The sequence below is a fragment of the Coffea arabica genome, chromosome 9e, assembly GCF_036785885.1.
Source record: "Coffea arabica cultivar ET-39 chromosome 9e, Coffea Arabica ET-39 HiFi, whole genome shotgun sequence".
Classification (NCBI taxonomy): domain Eukaryota; kingdom Viridiplantae; phylum Streptophyta; class Magnoliopsida; order Gentianales; family Rubiaceae; genus Coffea; species Coffea arabica.
In genome coordinates, this window is record NC_092327.1 from 33,896,775 (window position 1) to 33,911,174 (window position 14,400).

Here is a 14,400-nt window from a genome sequence, read left to right on the forward strand (position 1 = left end):
AAATGAGATTTGAAAAAGTTGATCAGTTACTGGCAGTTTGATTTTTGGGAAAGATTCAGAAGATTATAGAAAATGACTAGGTTAAAGAAGCCATATCTTCTTTATTAAAAGCAAAATTTCTCAAAATTAAAAACCGTAAAAAATGTTATATTTTCTTTATGATCATCAGCATTCTAATCAATCTGTCTTTTTATCTCATATGTATTACATCATAAAAAGTGTCACATTATTCTTCCAAATAACCTTTTTTTTTTTCTAAAGAATCTCCTATCCAAACACTGAAATCCTCCAACCCTTCAAGAATGACATCCAAACAACTCAGCATTAGAAATTCCCCCAAGCAATGAAAGCCGTTTCGAGCCTTGGCATCATGTGAAATAAGAAGACGTTTTCTATGTTTTTAGGCTGCAAGAGCATCTTCAATATTACTCCTCTCTTTTGGAGAATCCACTGAGCAATTCAATGCTACTTCAATTCTTCTGCACAGTAGTCTTCACCTGATTTTAGCGATCTAATATCCATAACTTGCTCCACTGCGCTAGGCATTCATTGACATATATACCCAACTCCTCAAGCTGAAGTCCCCATCAAACATTAATTTTATGACATGGCTATGGTTTTTTCATCGTGTATACTACCATTAGCATTGTTCCAAATCTATAAACATCACATTTGGTTGACATTAATCCTTTTGATCCATATTCTTTGACAAAAAGCTGTCACACTTCATCAGATCCATTGTCAAAATTAAGAAACTAGAAAAGAAGTCGACAGTAGATTTATCATGGAATTCAATGTATTTTTTGAAAATATATCTTATGAACTTTACCTGGTGCGCGTAACCCATTGTGGCTAGTGTTTTCGTATATGTGATGCTATCTTTATGATCTGACAACTTTGTAACACCAAAATCACTAACATATGTAAGCATATCCTGCTCGGGTATGACATTACTAGGTTTAAAATCACAATGAATCACCATTTCTGGATGGCCACAGTGAAGGTACTAACAATTACGATCATGCAAGATTTTGAAATCAAGACTACTAAGGTTTTGAAATCAAGGTTAGAGCAACTAGCAATAGCTTTTGTGAGATTTCGATGGTGAAAGTTACTCAACGCATCACATTCTGTATCAAAGCTCTAGAATGCGCCTTACATTTGCAAATTGAAGACTTTCACTGCCACAAGCATCCCATTATCAAGCATACCTTTGTAAACAGATCCAAAACTTCCCATCCCAATCAAGTTGCTTTCATGATACCCATTGGTTGCTTGCATGAAATCACAATATGGAATTCTTCCATGTGCCCTAACTAAAACTGATTATCTTTCGCTTGGTACTTCATGCTTCTCTTGACATCTAAGGAATGAAAATAGCCAGGCCATTTTACCTACTCTTGCAACAATTCCCAACAGAATAAACAAAGGTAGAGGCACCTTGACTTTCCTTGGAAGAGCTTTGCAGGTGGGCAACAAAACCTAAAAAGTCCAGACAAGTCCTTATTGAAGAGAAAGGGCCTCCAGTTGGAATTTCACCTCTTAAATCGTTGAAAGAAACTTTAAAGTACTTGAGATGTCTAAGAGCCGTCATTGACTTGGGAATCAAACCCGAGAGGTTGTTATGTGATAGGTTGAAGGTTTCTAGGCTTAACATGTTACCCACGGTTGAGGGGATTGCCCCTTGCAAGCTGTTATTTGCCAAAGAAAGGTACATCAAATATTGTAAACTCCCAATGGTACTAGCAATGTTACCTGAAAAGTGATTCATTGACAAGTCTAACCATGTCAGGATTCTCCCAACTCTACAGGCAAAGATCCACTCAAAAAATTCAACGAACAAATTAATTCCCAAGAGATCTTTGCCATTCCACAAGGTCCTTGGTAGAGTAGAGGTTAATCTATTGAAAGCTATATAAAAAGACCTCAAAGATGTGAGGTTACCGAAGCATTCTGGAATTGAGCCAGAAATCTGGTTTTGGCTTAGACGTGTATATATATTCAAACTCTGTAAACCACAGAGATCACCAAATAGGGAACCACTCATAGAATTATTTTGGAGATACAACAACCCTTGCAGCCTGTGAACCCATTCATCGTAGAATGGATGAAGCCAGTCAAATGATTGCTTAAGCTTCCAATGCTCCATGGAATGTTACCCTTGATTCCACAGTTTTCTGCAAAAAACTTTTCAACAGAACTAGAGGGATTCCAATTGAAATTGGGAGAACCCCATTCAACGGATTTCCTGACACTGAGATCTTCCCTGGAGAGATGCAATGCAACCGGCCAAGGAAATGAAGAGGCTCAAATCTGGAGATGAAGATTCACTTGTCAAATTGTTATCAATTAGCTCTAAAAATTCGAGGTGCCTTAGTTTGCCACGGGAAAGAGGAATTCCACCACTGAATTTGTTATAACCATGAGAGATAAAAGTCAGCTTTGAACAGTTTGGGATAGATACTGCTATAGCTCCAGTGAAGTTGTTCTCAGCAAGATAAAGTCCTTCCAAATTGTACCGGCCACAGCACATATTTTGATGGAAGATTGCCTAAAAGTGAGGAAATCCTGAGTGTTGAGATGTTGAAGATCACGACTTGCATCGAGCAAGTGAAATTTACTAAATTGCAATTTCAGCTGCTCCAATTTCAAGAAGTTGCCAACCTCATTTAAAATCAAACCTGTCAATTCAACTCGAAATGAAACAAGTATTTCAATCAGGATGCCGTTTATGTACCATAAATTTTCCCTCTAAAACACTAGTTTTCTAGGGCCGTAGCAATTAAGGTTGAATTCTGTCCATGGTTGACTTTAGTCAACTCGAAATGAAAATGAGTAAATTAATTTAGACAGAAGGCTGGAACTGAAAATGTGTTCATTGATTGTTGTTGGCAAGCTCTTTGGCATATTAATGGCGCCAATGATGTGATTTGATATCTAGGAGACAAAGCCAAAAAGAATAACTGATAGTGATATTTTAGGCTATTAGCCTATGGCTTGGTTACATGACTTCGCCTATAAAAATACAAATTTAAAAATAGGGTATGCCAGTGATATATTTAAATACAAAATTTTTTTAAAATTTTCACATGGATTATCTTTTAGTTTGTATGCGTCATATAAAACTTGAAACCTTATAACGGAGCACAAAGAAAAAAAAAAAAAGAAGAAGAAAAAGAAGAAAGGGAAGGGTATGAGAGTGGAATCAATAGCTTTACTATTACAAGTGATGTCTTTTGTTATGAGTCCAATGTCATGCTGCTGGGCCTGGGCTGTATTTACATACTAAGACCAGATGACTAATTATTTGTCGGCCTGGGTGTTGTTTAGAGACGAAATCTAGCCTTGATCCAGCAAGACAAATACTTTTGCGTCTAAGACATAAGTTTCTCTACCCTCACCCACCAATGCACCAGCAAATAAATTGGCAAAAATTGGGCCAGATTCATCTCAACAAATAAATGAACTACATTACGAGACTATAGAATACGAAAAATGATAAAAAAAAAGGGGAAGGTTATGCTTCAAAAAAAAAAATGAAAATAAAAACGTGAAGGTTTAAAAATAAGTCAAGGAATGAATTGTTGATATTATATAGCATTAGAAACACTTTATTGGCTTCTGTAGTTGTCCACTTTCTATTTCCATAATACAAAAAGTGATGGCAGCAAAATCACAAGTCGAGAATTTTCAGTCCTCATGTAATCGCTTAATCATAGCAAACATACTAACCTACAAAATGTCCAGTCTTATCAATTGCTCAATTAGTGATTCGATGAAGAGCAATATGTTGGTTGGAGTGGTGTGTAAGTTCACTCACGGATGATATTAAAAGAAACCCAAAAAGTGGTATAAACAAATACAAAATTACAGATGAGTTAAATAAAGTTGTACGATCAACAATATTATGTATATCAACGTATCTTTTAAAACAAAAAAATGTGTAAATTGTTGGGTGTACGAATGAAGTTTATCCTTGACAACTCTCAAGGGGTTACTCAATTGGTAATGACCAAACAAAGAGAGCTTCAATTACATGAGGTCTAATTTTCCATTCCCATCGTTAAGAAATTATTGGGGCCACCCAGCTAGACTAGACTATTGCACAGGTCTTATGGCATGATTCATGTATTTAGAAGTAACTCATTAATCACGTCGGTATCCCTACAGTACTATAAATATTTTCTTGTCAACTAATAGTGGTTTTAATCGGTGTATATATACATATATATATATATATTTTATTTTTGCACTATATGGTCCTCAACTGATATTAATGTAGTATATATGTACTTCACCTTTGCCACCTCCAAACCTTTAAGAAAGACGCAAAAAAAAGTCCTGGGCAAAATAATGCTAAAAAGACCAAAAACAAATATTGATGGCTCCCTTACTATTTTTCAATTTTTTGTTTCACGCATACTTAAATTAATAGATAGATATTTAATCTGTTGATTTAATCGGGGCTGTTCTCCATATTCCATGACACGAACTTCAAGTGGAAGAACAAGTGAATTTGTGTCAGTCATTTGCTGCAAATATCTTTAACCTTACTTTCCATAATGCCGGTCTGTTATATTATTATTTTCACCAAAGCAACAAGAAAATTACAAAACTAACCTTTAGTCTTCAATTATCATACCAAAAGCTATTCGACTGTAGTTTTCCAATTATGAAGTGGGAGTGATGGAACTGACAAAGAAAAAGTGTACTACATTTTTTAAAGAAAACATTCCAAAATTTTCACTGGTAAAAGAAAATGTGGCTTACAAGAGGCCACATTTTTTGAATTCAAAAAAAAAAAAAGAGATTACCATCACTTTAAATGAACTGGACAACTCTAATTTTTTTCCATGGGCTAACATTGTAACAATAACATTTATTTTCTTTATATCTTTTGTTAGTTAAGAGAAACTTTCACTTCCTAATTGAATTTTTATATATAAAAAAAATCAGAATAGTTCTGACACAATAAATATATACCACCTTTATTGTGCTTGATTTTATTGTTTGGAATAGCTTGGTATGGTGGACATTGGAATCAAAAATTCTACACAAGCCTTAATTTATTACAGAGCAAGAATACATGAGTCACCGCTTAATTCTATAAAGTGAATATTTAAGTATTAGGGAATCTGACCAGAGAGGTTACTCTGTAATAGGCTAATTTTCTAGGCCCAAACTCAAAGGTACCAATTCAAAGACTGTCCGGGATTGGTCCTCTCAAACTGTTATTTGATAAAGAAAGATGGTCCAAACTCTCTAAACTCCAAATAGTACTGGGGATTTTGCCTGAAAACTGGTTGTTTGACAAGTCTAACCTTGTCAAATTCTTTAATTGTCCCATCTCTGGAGCCAAAGGTCCTCTCAAGAAATTCGACGACAAGTTGACATACACAAGACCTTTAAGATCCCACAAGCTCATTGGCAGAGTAAAGGTTAATCTATTGAAAGCAATGTTAAGATGTTTCAAAGATGTAAGATTATTGAAACATCCTGGAATTGAACCGCTAATCTGATTTTGACTTAGGTATAAATACTCCAAACTCTGCAAACCACAGAGACCACGAGCAAGCGGACCAGTGAGGGAAATATTGATAAGATTCAAATACTGAAGCTTTTGCAAACCCCATATCGAAGTTGGAATTGATCCAGTCCAACTATTGTCACGTAGACCTAAAAAAACTAAATTGCTCAAGTTTCCAATGCTGTCTGGAATGTTCCCCCTGAGTCCACTGTTCCCTACATCCAACAGTTCAACAGAAATAGAAAGATTCCCGATGGATCTCGGAAGAACCCCATTTAACGGATTGTCTCCCACACTGATATACCTTAAAGAGATGCAACCTGTGAGGGAAGTGAAGAGGCCCAATTCTGGGGATGAAGATTCACTTGTCAAATTGTTACCAGACAGAGAGAGAAATTCGAGGCGTCTCAAATTTCCAATGGAATTGGGAATTGGACCGCTGAATTTGTTACCACCAAGAAATATTCCAGTTAGTTTCGAACAGTTTGAGATAGTGGCGGGTATGGCTCCGCTGAAGTTATTCAAAGAAAGATCAATTTCTTCCAAATTGTGTAGGCCATGGCACATATTTGATGGAAGAACCCCTGATAAATGATTGCCAAGAAGGTCGAGTTCCCTCAGAGTTGACATGTTGAAGATAGCAACTGGTATCGAACCACTTAAGCTATTCCATCCCAAGTCAAGGATCTCCAATTTGAGCAAGTTGCCAATCTCGTTTGGAATGGGACCTGTGGATCCATGAACAAAAACCAATCGCATTTAAAAATACTCCAAAAGTTGCACCAAATTCAGGATTACAACTCGTTGAAAACTAACATATATACCTGTCAAATTAGCTATCATCTAGATACAGCTTCTTAAGCATAGTAGATTAACAAATTTCCAATCCCCCCTTAGTATTTGCCCGTTGAGTTTGTTGATCCCTACGTAAAGAATTTTTCGAAAAAGTTTATCTATAGATATAAACTGCCCAAAATCAAAGAGATTTGTAGCACAAGAATTGAGATTGTACCGTGACAAAATTTAAATAGCGCAATACATAGAGAATAATTTTAATTATAAATACATAATTCCTCCCTGATGTTTGGTATCAGCTATGGTTGACCTTAGCACTAATTTTCATTTACTTTTGGTCCCTTGCTAGTGGTTCAATTAAAAAGACAATTATACCCTTCTAATACAATAAGCCTAATGCCAAGATATAGATACTGAAGCATTTTCAAATATCCAACTTCTTTTTGGTATGTATCCGTCCAACTGGTTGAATGACAAAACACAATACCCCAAAGTCCAGAGCATTTTGTTGACCATTCGACTGATTCCAAAGGCGATAGAGCTCTTTTACATTTGGAACACTGTGGCATATATCAGTAGGAATATTACCAGATAATTTTTATTCTGCAAAATCAACAAATTCCAATGTGGAGATTTTGAAGATTGTGGGTGGCATAGAACCGTGTTGCTGCTTTCGTGGGTAGATTCAGAATTTCATTTTAGGGGATCACCTAAATCTCTTTAATTTGAAATAAATGTTTAAAGGCCTAAAGATCAAGATATTGCAGCACAAGAAATTAAGATAATTGTACAGTGACAAAATGTAAATATGGAACTGAACAAAGAATAAGAAAACAAGAAAGTAACCTTCCAATTTGTTATCACCGAGATGTAGCTCCTCAAGCATTTTCAAGTTCCCCACTGCTTTTGGTATGTAACCATTGAACTGGTTGAATGACAAATCTAACGACTTGAGTCCGGAGCAGTTTGATAAATCTGATAGTATCTGGCCACTCAATTGATTCGAAGACAGATCGAGCTCTTTTAGATTTGGAAGATTGCCGCATATGTTAGCAGGAAGATCACCAAAAAAAATATTCTCTGTCAAGGACAGGCATTGAAGTCTATCCAAGACACCCAACCATGGTGGAATTTCTCCCGTAAGATTGTTGTTGCTTAAAGCCATGAAACTTAGTCGACGCAAATGAGACATTCCTTCTGGCAAATGACCATGAAAATTGTTGTTGCTCATGTCGAGAGAAACAAGAAATGAGAGGTTTCCCAGTTGTGGAGGAATCGTGCCTGCAAAACCCATGTTAGAAATATTTAAGGCCACCACTCTTTGACGACTAGAGTCGCATGTAACTCCAATCCAATCACAAACAAAGGAAGAAATGGACCAACTTTTTGCCAAGATTAAGTGACGATTAGAAACCATGTGGTCTCTTAAAGTTACAAGGGCAGATTTATCAGTTATGATATCGCCTGTGCCCACGGCTAACAGAGAAGTGGCTAATAAAAGTCCTACAGGAAAGTAATAGCATGCTCTCTCCATTTCTTTTGACTAGGCTTACAAATAGAGCTGACGATGGGGAAGTAAGTATGCATATACTACTATTATGGGGAAGTAAGTATATATATATACTTCCATTGAGATGCCATATATGTATCTCAAGATCAAATGCTGTCAACTACTATAGCATTTATGATTATGAAATGGATTCTATCTAACAATGACATTGTGTGGAGGGAAAGACAGACCATCTCCACAACCCACAGTGGGAACGCGTGCTGACGAATTTTCCTACGACTGAATTTTCCTAGTAAGAATAGAGAGATTAACTTTGATTTATGGCACTAACAGTGGCAAGCCCGCCAAAAGTTTGTATTTTTCTCTATCATGCGAAACATCCATTCATTCCAAATATACAATTCTTAAATATTTCGACCAAGAAGTTCATTTTTTAAGTTATTTTTAATCCATCAAATTTTACCCGTGTATTTAGGCACTTTTAATTAAACTACGTAAATACAAATTGTCAAAAAAACTATTCATTTTACTTTTATTTTTTACTTTTCAACACAATCAGCCTTAAGCATTATAACTACTAATGTAAAAATTATACTGTGAAAATTTGTTTTGTTTACATTAACAATACAAATTTTATATGAAATTCATTTATCAATGGGGCCTGCCACAAATCACATCAAATATTTCTTCTTCGCCGTGGGAATTTAGGCGTGGGCTTGACTTCTCAGTTCTCACCGAGAATGCTTTCATGATGTGCTACGGTAGGAAGGAACATCACTACCTTCCTACCACAGATGACTCCTATTGGTTCTCCATATTTGACACGCCTGTTGACGTGGAAATTTTGGCAAAGACTTGTGGAAACTAAAACATTCTTATTAATAAGTTAATGTGACAGAAATTTAATATCCAATTTTGATCACGACTTAAACTAAATGAAAACTAGTTTCGTTTGACTCTTCATATCAGCAACCAGGTTTTAGCCAATTTTAAATGGCCCAAGCATATCCAAATACTTTATTGCTAACATATCCTCTTCGATAGGATTGATCATGCTATTAATAACTTTGTGATACAAATTTAAGTATACTTTCTTACAAGATGAAAATCCAATTAAAATGGAACGTAAGTATATATTTCTACAATGCAAATGAATGGGAAAAGTCATGGAAAAATCAAGAAGAAAAATGTTAGAAAACAATGAAAGAGTTGATTAGAAAAAAACCAAATATGAGTAGAAGTTTTAGAGAAATAAATAAGGTTTAAACAAATGAAAGATGAAAAGTTAGACTTGTCACACAAGAAGAATGAAAACAAAAAGATTGATTTTATCAAACAATATGAAAGACTTTAACATCTATGTCTTTCAAAATAAATGCATGGTGGAAAAAAGTTGTCTCTCCTTTTTATCCTTTGATTAGGATTCCTTAATTGTGGAAAAAAAACCATCTCCATATTTGGCACGCCAATTGACGTGGAAATGTTGGCAAAGACTTGTGAAAACTGCAGATTTTTATTGATTGGTTGATGTTATATGAGTGATAGAAACTTAATATCCAACTAGAAAAAAATTTAATATTTAACTTTGATTACGACTTAAACAATAGGAAGACTTGGCAAATGTGGAACTACCGTTAGATGTTATGAACCAACTTTATGGTTTTTATTCAAATTCATCAGTTCTATTAAGTTTTAGTCCCACAATATAATATAGGATAAATTACCTACAATCCCCTGTGACTTTACATAATCCCAAATAACCCCCTAGCGATTTTCAAATAGTCACATAATCTCTCTATGGTTTTATGTAAAGTGAAAGATGGACAGAATGCATAATCAGTTACGGTGTTTATACCAAACAATGCTCAAAAGCACGTGCAATAAAATCTTAATTTTTATGTAACCTCCTCATGGTTTGTATAAATTTTCACTTTATTCCCCTATGACTTTTGCATTTATTCACGCAATCCTCCTATACTTTTATACAAAGTAGTTAAACTGTCAATTGATTTAGCATTTAAGTAAGGGCACTATTGGTATTTCAGTTAATGGCATTAAGATTATTTTCTGTCAAATTTTCACTTTCAATAAAATCAGAGCGGGTGAAGTGGATATTTTAAAATGTTCAGAAGATAATGTGGCAATAGAGAAGCTTCAAGATTGTTATATGTAATTTATCCTATAACATATGTATTAGCACAATAGATATAGTCTTGCCAAGAAGTCACTAAGTTAAAAAGATTTAGCATAGCTTCATAAACATTGAACTTTGATGGAAATTTTCAATAACATCTGCACTTGCATTTAAAGGACGATTCCTTACATTTCTCCCATGATTTAGTAGAGTTTCATAAACATTCCTCAGATATTGAAATTTGCTTTTTTAAACAAAACAAACCCAAAATTAACGATGACATCATCAGATTGTACTCTTACTTTGCAATACCCATATGTGGTTTTAAAAAAAAATATTTCAATCATCATTGATCTTAATTATTGTTTCCTTGCTTTTTTTTTTTTTGTTTTTTGATTTTTGCAAATTCAGGCATAAGTATTCTTTTCATGGTTATCATAGCATCTGTCTCGCCAAGAGAGTAAGTGTAATTTTTTAGATGCCTAAACAAGGCTAAACCTCAAGGGAGGTATGTAAAGTTATTCCTGAATTTAAACCACTTTAAGGATATTTTCTGGTTCCTCCTTAATTTGCTTTGCTGAAGCTTTAGACGATGAATATGTTTCCATGTGTTGAAAATTTATCACCTTTACAAAAACCACTATGATTTCTCTAATTAGAATTAATTTTCCTCAAAATTCATACCCTAGTGCTTGCATGACTCTCATAAAAACGCGGTTTTTTCTTTTTTTAAATTCTCGTGTGACCCTTGACAAAACTGCATAAAGCGAGACCAAGTCAATTATACTTAAATTGGAAACTTCATTAAAACTAATTTATATCAGTGGAAGAAGTTGTTGGCAGAAGAATTCAGTGTCACAAAACTTACAAACGAGTACAAAAATTGGTGAATTACAAAATTTTGGCAGTACCGCAAAAAATAAAGATTGTTTTAGCGTCTCTTCTGGCATAATGTTTTAGTGTCTGCACAAAATTAGCACCATAAATAGGCTCAAGCTTTATGCATAGAATAAACATTGTTTTAGTGTCTCTTCGGGCACTATTATATTGGTTTTACAGTCATCCCACCCCAAGATTCTAACTTTATGGACAGTTGCAACTTGCAACAATGTATGCACCTGTAATTAAAATCTCTGGTCAAGCTTTAGACATGAGGTTGTTCAAAAAAAAAAAAAAAAAGCTTTACACATGAGGAACCAATCATCTTTACAAGAACCTTTCGGACCAAAAGAAATAAAAAAAAAGAAAAAAAATCAACACATCCGATTTGGTTCAATAGTTGAATCATATTGATTACATGAAATGAAACCTAGATAAATTTCTTGAATTCTTAATTACATATGTTGCCTTGAGTAGTCGCCAATGGCTCCACGAGTAATGGAGGGCAAAGAAGTGAAATATCGGCTGCAATTTCAACAATCAGATTGAATAAAATATAATTTTCCTTACCTAACACACGTCTCTGTAAGGAAACCCAACACTCTAAACCTGTTAGTTTGATGCCTAGCAAGAATTGGGCAGTGAAATGCCCATCTCTAATCTTAAAAAAACATTCTCCTATCCGTAATCTTAAAGAAAAACAAGAGAATAGGAGGAAAAAAAAGGTTATCATTAGATAACAACAAAACAAAGAAAGAAAAGAGAATGAACTTCAAATTCAATCCCTCTAAAATAGATGTTCTTAGGGCTAAAAAACCAAAAAAAAGAAGAAGACAAAAGCATGAAAAATATTTTGATGGAATGTATAAAGTTGGAGAGAATTGGCCATGTAATTAATCATATTGTGTAATGCTATTTTAAGTACGGTTTCGTACAAGATGAAAATCCAAAATAAAATGAATGGGAAGTATGTCTTTCTACAACGGAAATGAAGGTGGGGAAGTGTGGAAAAATCATGAAGAAAAATGTTAGAAACCAAGAAAAGATTTGATTAGAATATCAAATGTCAGTGGAAGGTCCAGAGAAATAAATAAAGTTTAGACAAATGAAAGATGAAAACCTAGACTTGTCTCATAATTGGAATGGAAACAAAAAGATTGATTTGATCAAACAATATGAAAGATTTTAACATCTATGTCTTCCAAAATTAATGCAAGGTGGAAAAAGGCTCTCTTCCCCTTTTTTTTTTCCTTTGATTAGGATTCCTTAATTGTGGGATAAAAAAGAAGATCATCTCTAGGTTTGACATGCTAGTTGACGTGGAAATTTTGGCAAAGACTCGTGGAAACTACAGATTTTTATTGATTAGTTGATGTTATATGAGCGGTAGAATCGTAATATCCAACTAAAAAAAAAAAATTAATATCCAACTTTGATGACGACTTAAACAATAAGAAGACTTGGCTTATTTCACCCTTCAAAAGTTGAAATGCATATCACATTATTGAACCGTCAAAGGTAAAATTACTGTTAGATGTTATGAACAACCTTTATGGTTTTAATCAAATCCATCAGTTCTATTAAGTTTTAGTCCCACCATCTAATATAGGGTAAATTACTTGTAATCCCCCTCTGATTTTACGTGATGCCAAATAACCCCTCTAAGGTTTCAAAATAGTTGTAGAACCCCTATATGATTTTATATGCACAATTAGTTACGATATCTATACCAACATGCTCTAAAAGCGTGTGCGATAAAATTTTAATCTCCATATAACTTCTTTATTGTTTGTATAAATATCCACGTTATCCCCCTACGATTTTTGCATTTGTCCACGTAATTTTCATTTTCCTATACTTTTAAATAAGGTAGTTAAGTCAGCAATTGATTTAGCATTTAAATAAGGGCGCTATTGATATTTCAATTAATGGCATTGCATAGGTTATTTTTTGTCAAGTTTCCACTTTATGACAAAAAAATTATTGGGGGTGAAGTGAACATTTTGAAATGTTAGGAAATCATGTGGCAATAGACAAAACCACAAGAGAGTTATATGTAATTTACCCTATAGCATATGTATTAGCACAATAGATATAGTCTTGCCAACAGAAGTCACCAAGTCAGTCAAAAAGATTTAGCATAGCTTCATAAAACATTGAATTTTGATGGAAATTTGCAATAGCATCTGCACTTGCATTTACAGGATAATTCCTTACATCTCCTCCAAGATTTAGCATAGTTTGATGAAAATTTCTCGGATATTGAAATTTGCATTTTTAAACAAAACAAACCCAAAATTAATGATGACATCATCAAATTGTACTCTAATTTGCAATACCCTCATGTGGTTTTAAACAAATTATTTCAATCATCATATTATGTTCTCGATCTTCTGTTTTTGTTTTGCTTTTTGATTTTTGCAAATTTGGGCATAAGTATTCTTTTCAAGGTTATCATAGCAATTGCCTTGCTAAGAGAGCAAGTGTAATTTTTTGATACCTAAACAAGGCTAAACCTCAAGAAAGGTATGTAAGACTTTAACATCTATGTCTTCCAAAATTAATGCAAGGTGGAAAAAGGCTCTCTTCCCCTTTTTTTCCTTTGATTAGGATTCCTTAATTGTGGAAAAAATGATCTTCTCTGAGTTTGACATGTCAGTTGACATGGAAATTTTGGTAAAGACTTGTGGAAACTACAGATTTTTATTGATTAGTTGATGTTATATATGAGTGGTAGAAACTTAAGATTCAACTTTGATGACGACTTAAACAATAGAAAAATTTGGCTTATTTTACCATTCAAAATACGAAGTGTACATCACGTAATGGAACCACCAAAGGTGAAAGGAACCACCGTTAGATGTTATGAACAAACTAATGGTTTTATTCAAAACCATCAGTTCTCTTAAGTTCCAGTTCCACCATGTGATTTATGTACTAGTACAACAGATATACTCTTGCTAACTGAAAACACTAAATCAGTCAAAAAGAAGTGTGGTTCTTTTTGAACTTTGATGGAAATTTGCAATAACAACTGCACTCACATTTTAGGGCTAACTCCTTACATCTCTCCCAAAGATTTAGCATAATTTCATATACGTTCCTCAAATTTGAAATTCGTATTTTTAGACAAAATAAGCCCAAATGATGACATCATCTCAAATTGTGCTCGAATTTAGCAAAAATAAACTTAAATGGTTTTAAAATTTTATTTCAATCATCATTGATCTTAATTATTATTTTCTCTCTTTTGTTTTGGCTTTTAGGTTTTTGCAAATTTGGGTATTAGTATTCTTTTCAAGATTGTTATAGTATTGTGTCGCCAAGAGAGTAAGTGTAATTTCTGATACCTAAGCAAGGCTACTTTAAAGATATTTTCTGGCTCCTCTTTGATTAGCTTTGCCAAGCTTTAGACGACAAGTACATTTCCATCTGTTGAAACTTTATCAGCTTTACGAGAACCAATGTGATTTCATTAATTAGAATTAATTTTCCTCAAAATTCATACCCATTACGTGCATGACTTTCATAGAAATGCGGTTAATTTTTTTTTTT

The 14,400-nt window shown here is 33.9% G+C and overlaps 1 protein-coding gene across 1 annotated transcript; it reads right to left on the minus strand.

Moving 5' to 3' along the window:
- Positions 1–4,961: 4,961 nt before the first annotated feature.
- LOC113709319 (uncharacterized) lies at positions 4,962–7,923 on the minus strand. Its single transcript, XM_027232068.2, has 2 exons — positions 7,169–7,923; positions 4,962–6,255 (listed from the first exon to the last, which is right to left on the minus strand). The coding sequence occupies exons 1-2, from the start codon at positions 7,854–7,856 to the stop codon at positions 5,198–5,200; spliced, it is 1,746 nt and encodes a 581-aa protein (XP_027087869.2). The 5' UTR covers positions 7,857–7,923; the 3' UTR covers positions 4,962–5,197.
- Between the last annotated feature and the right edge of the window lie 6,477 nt (positions 7,924–14,400).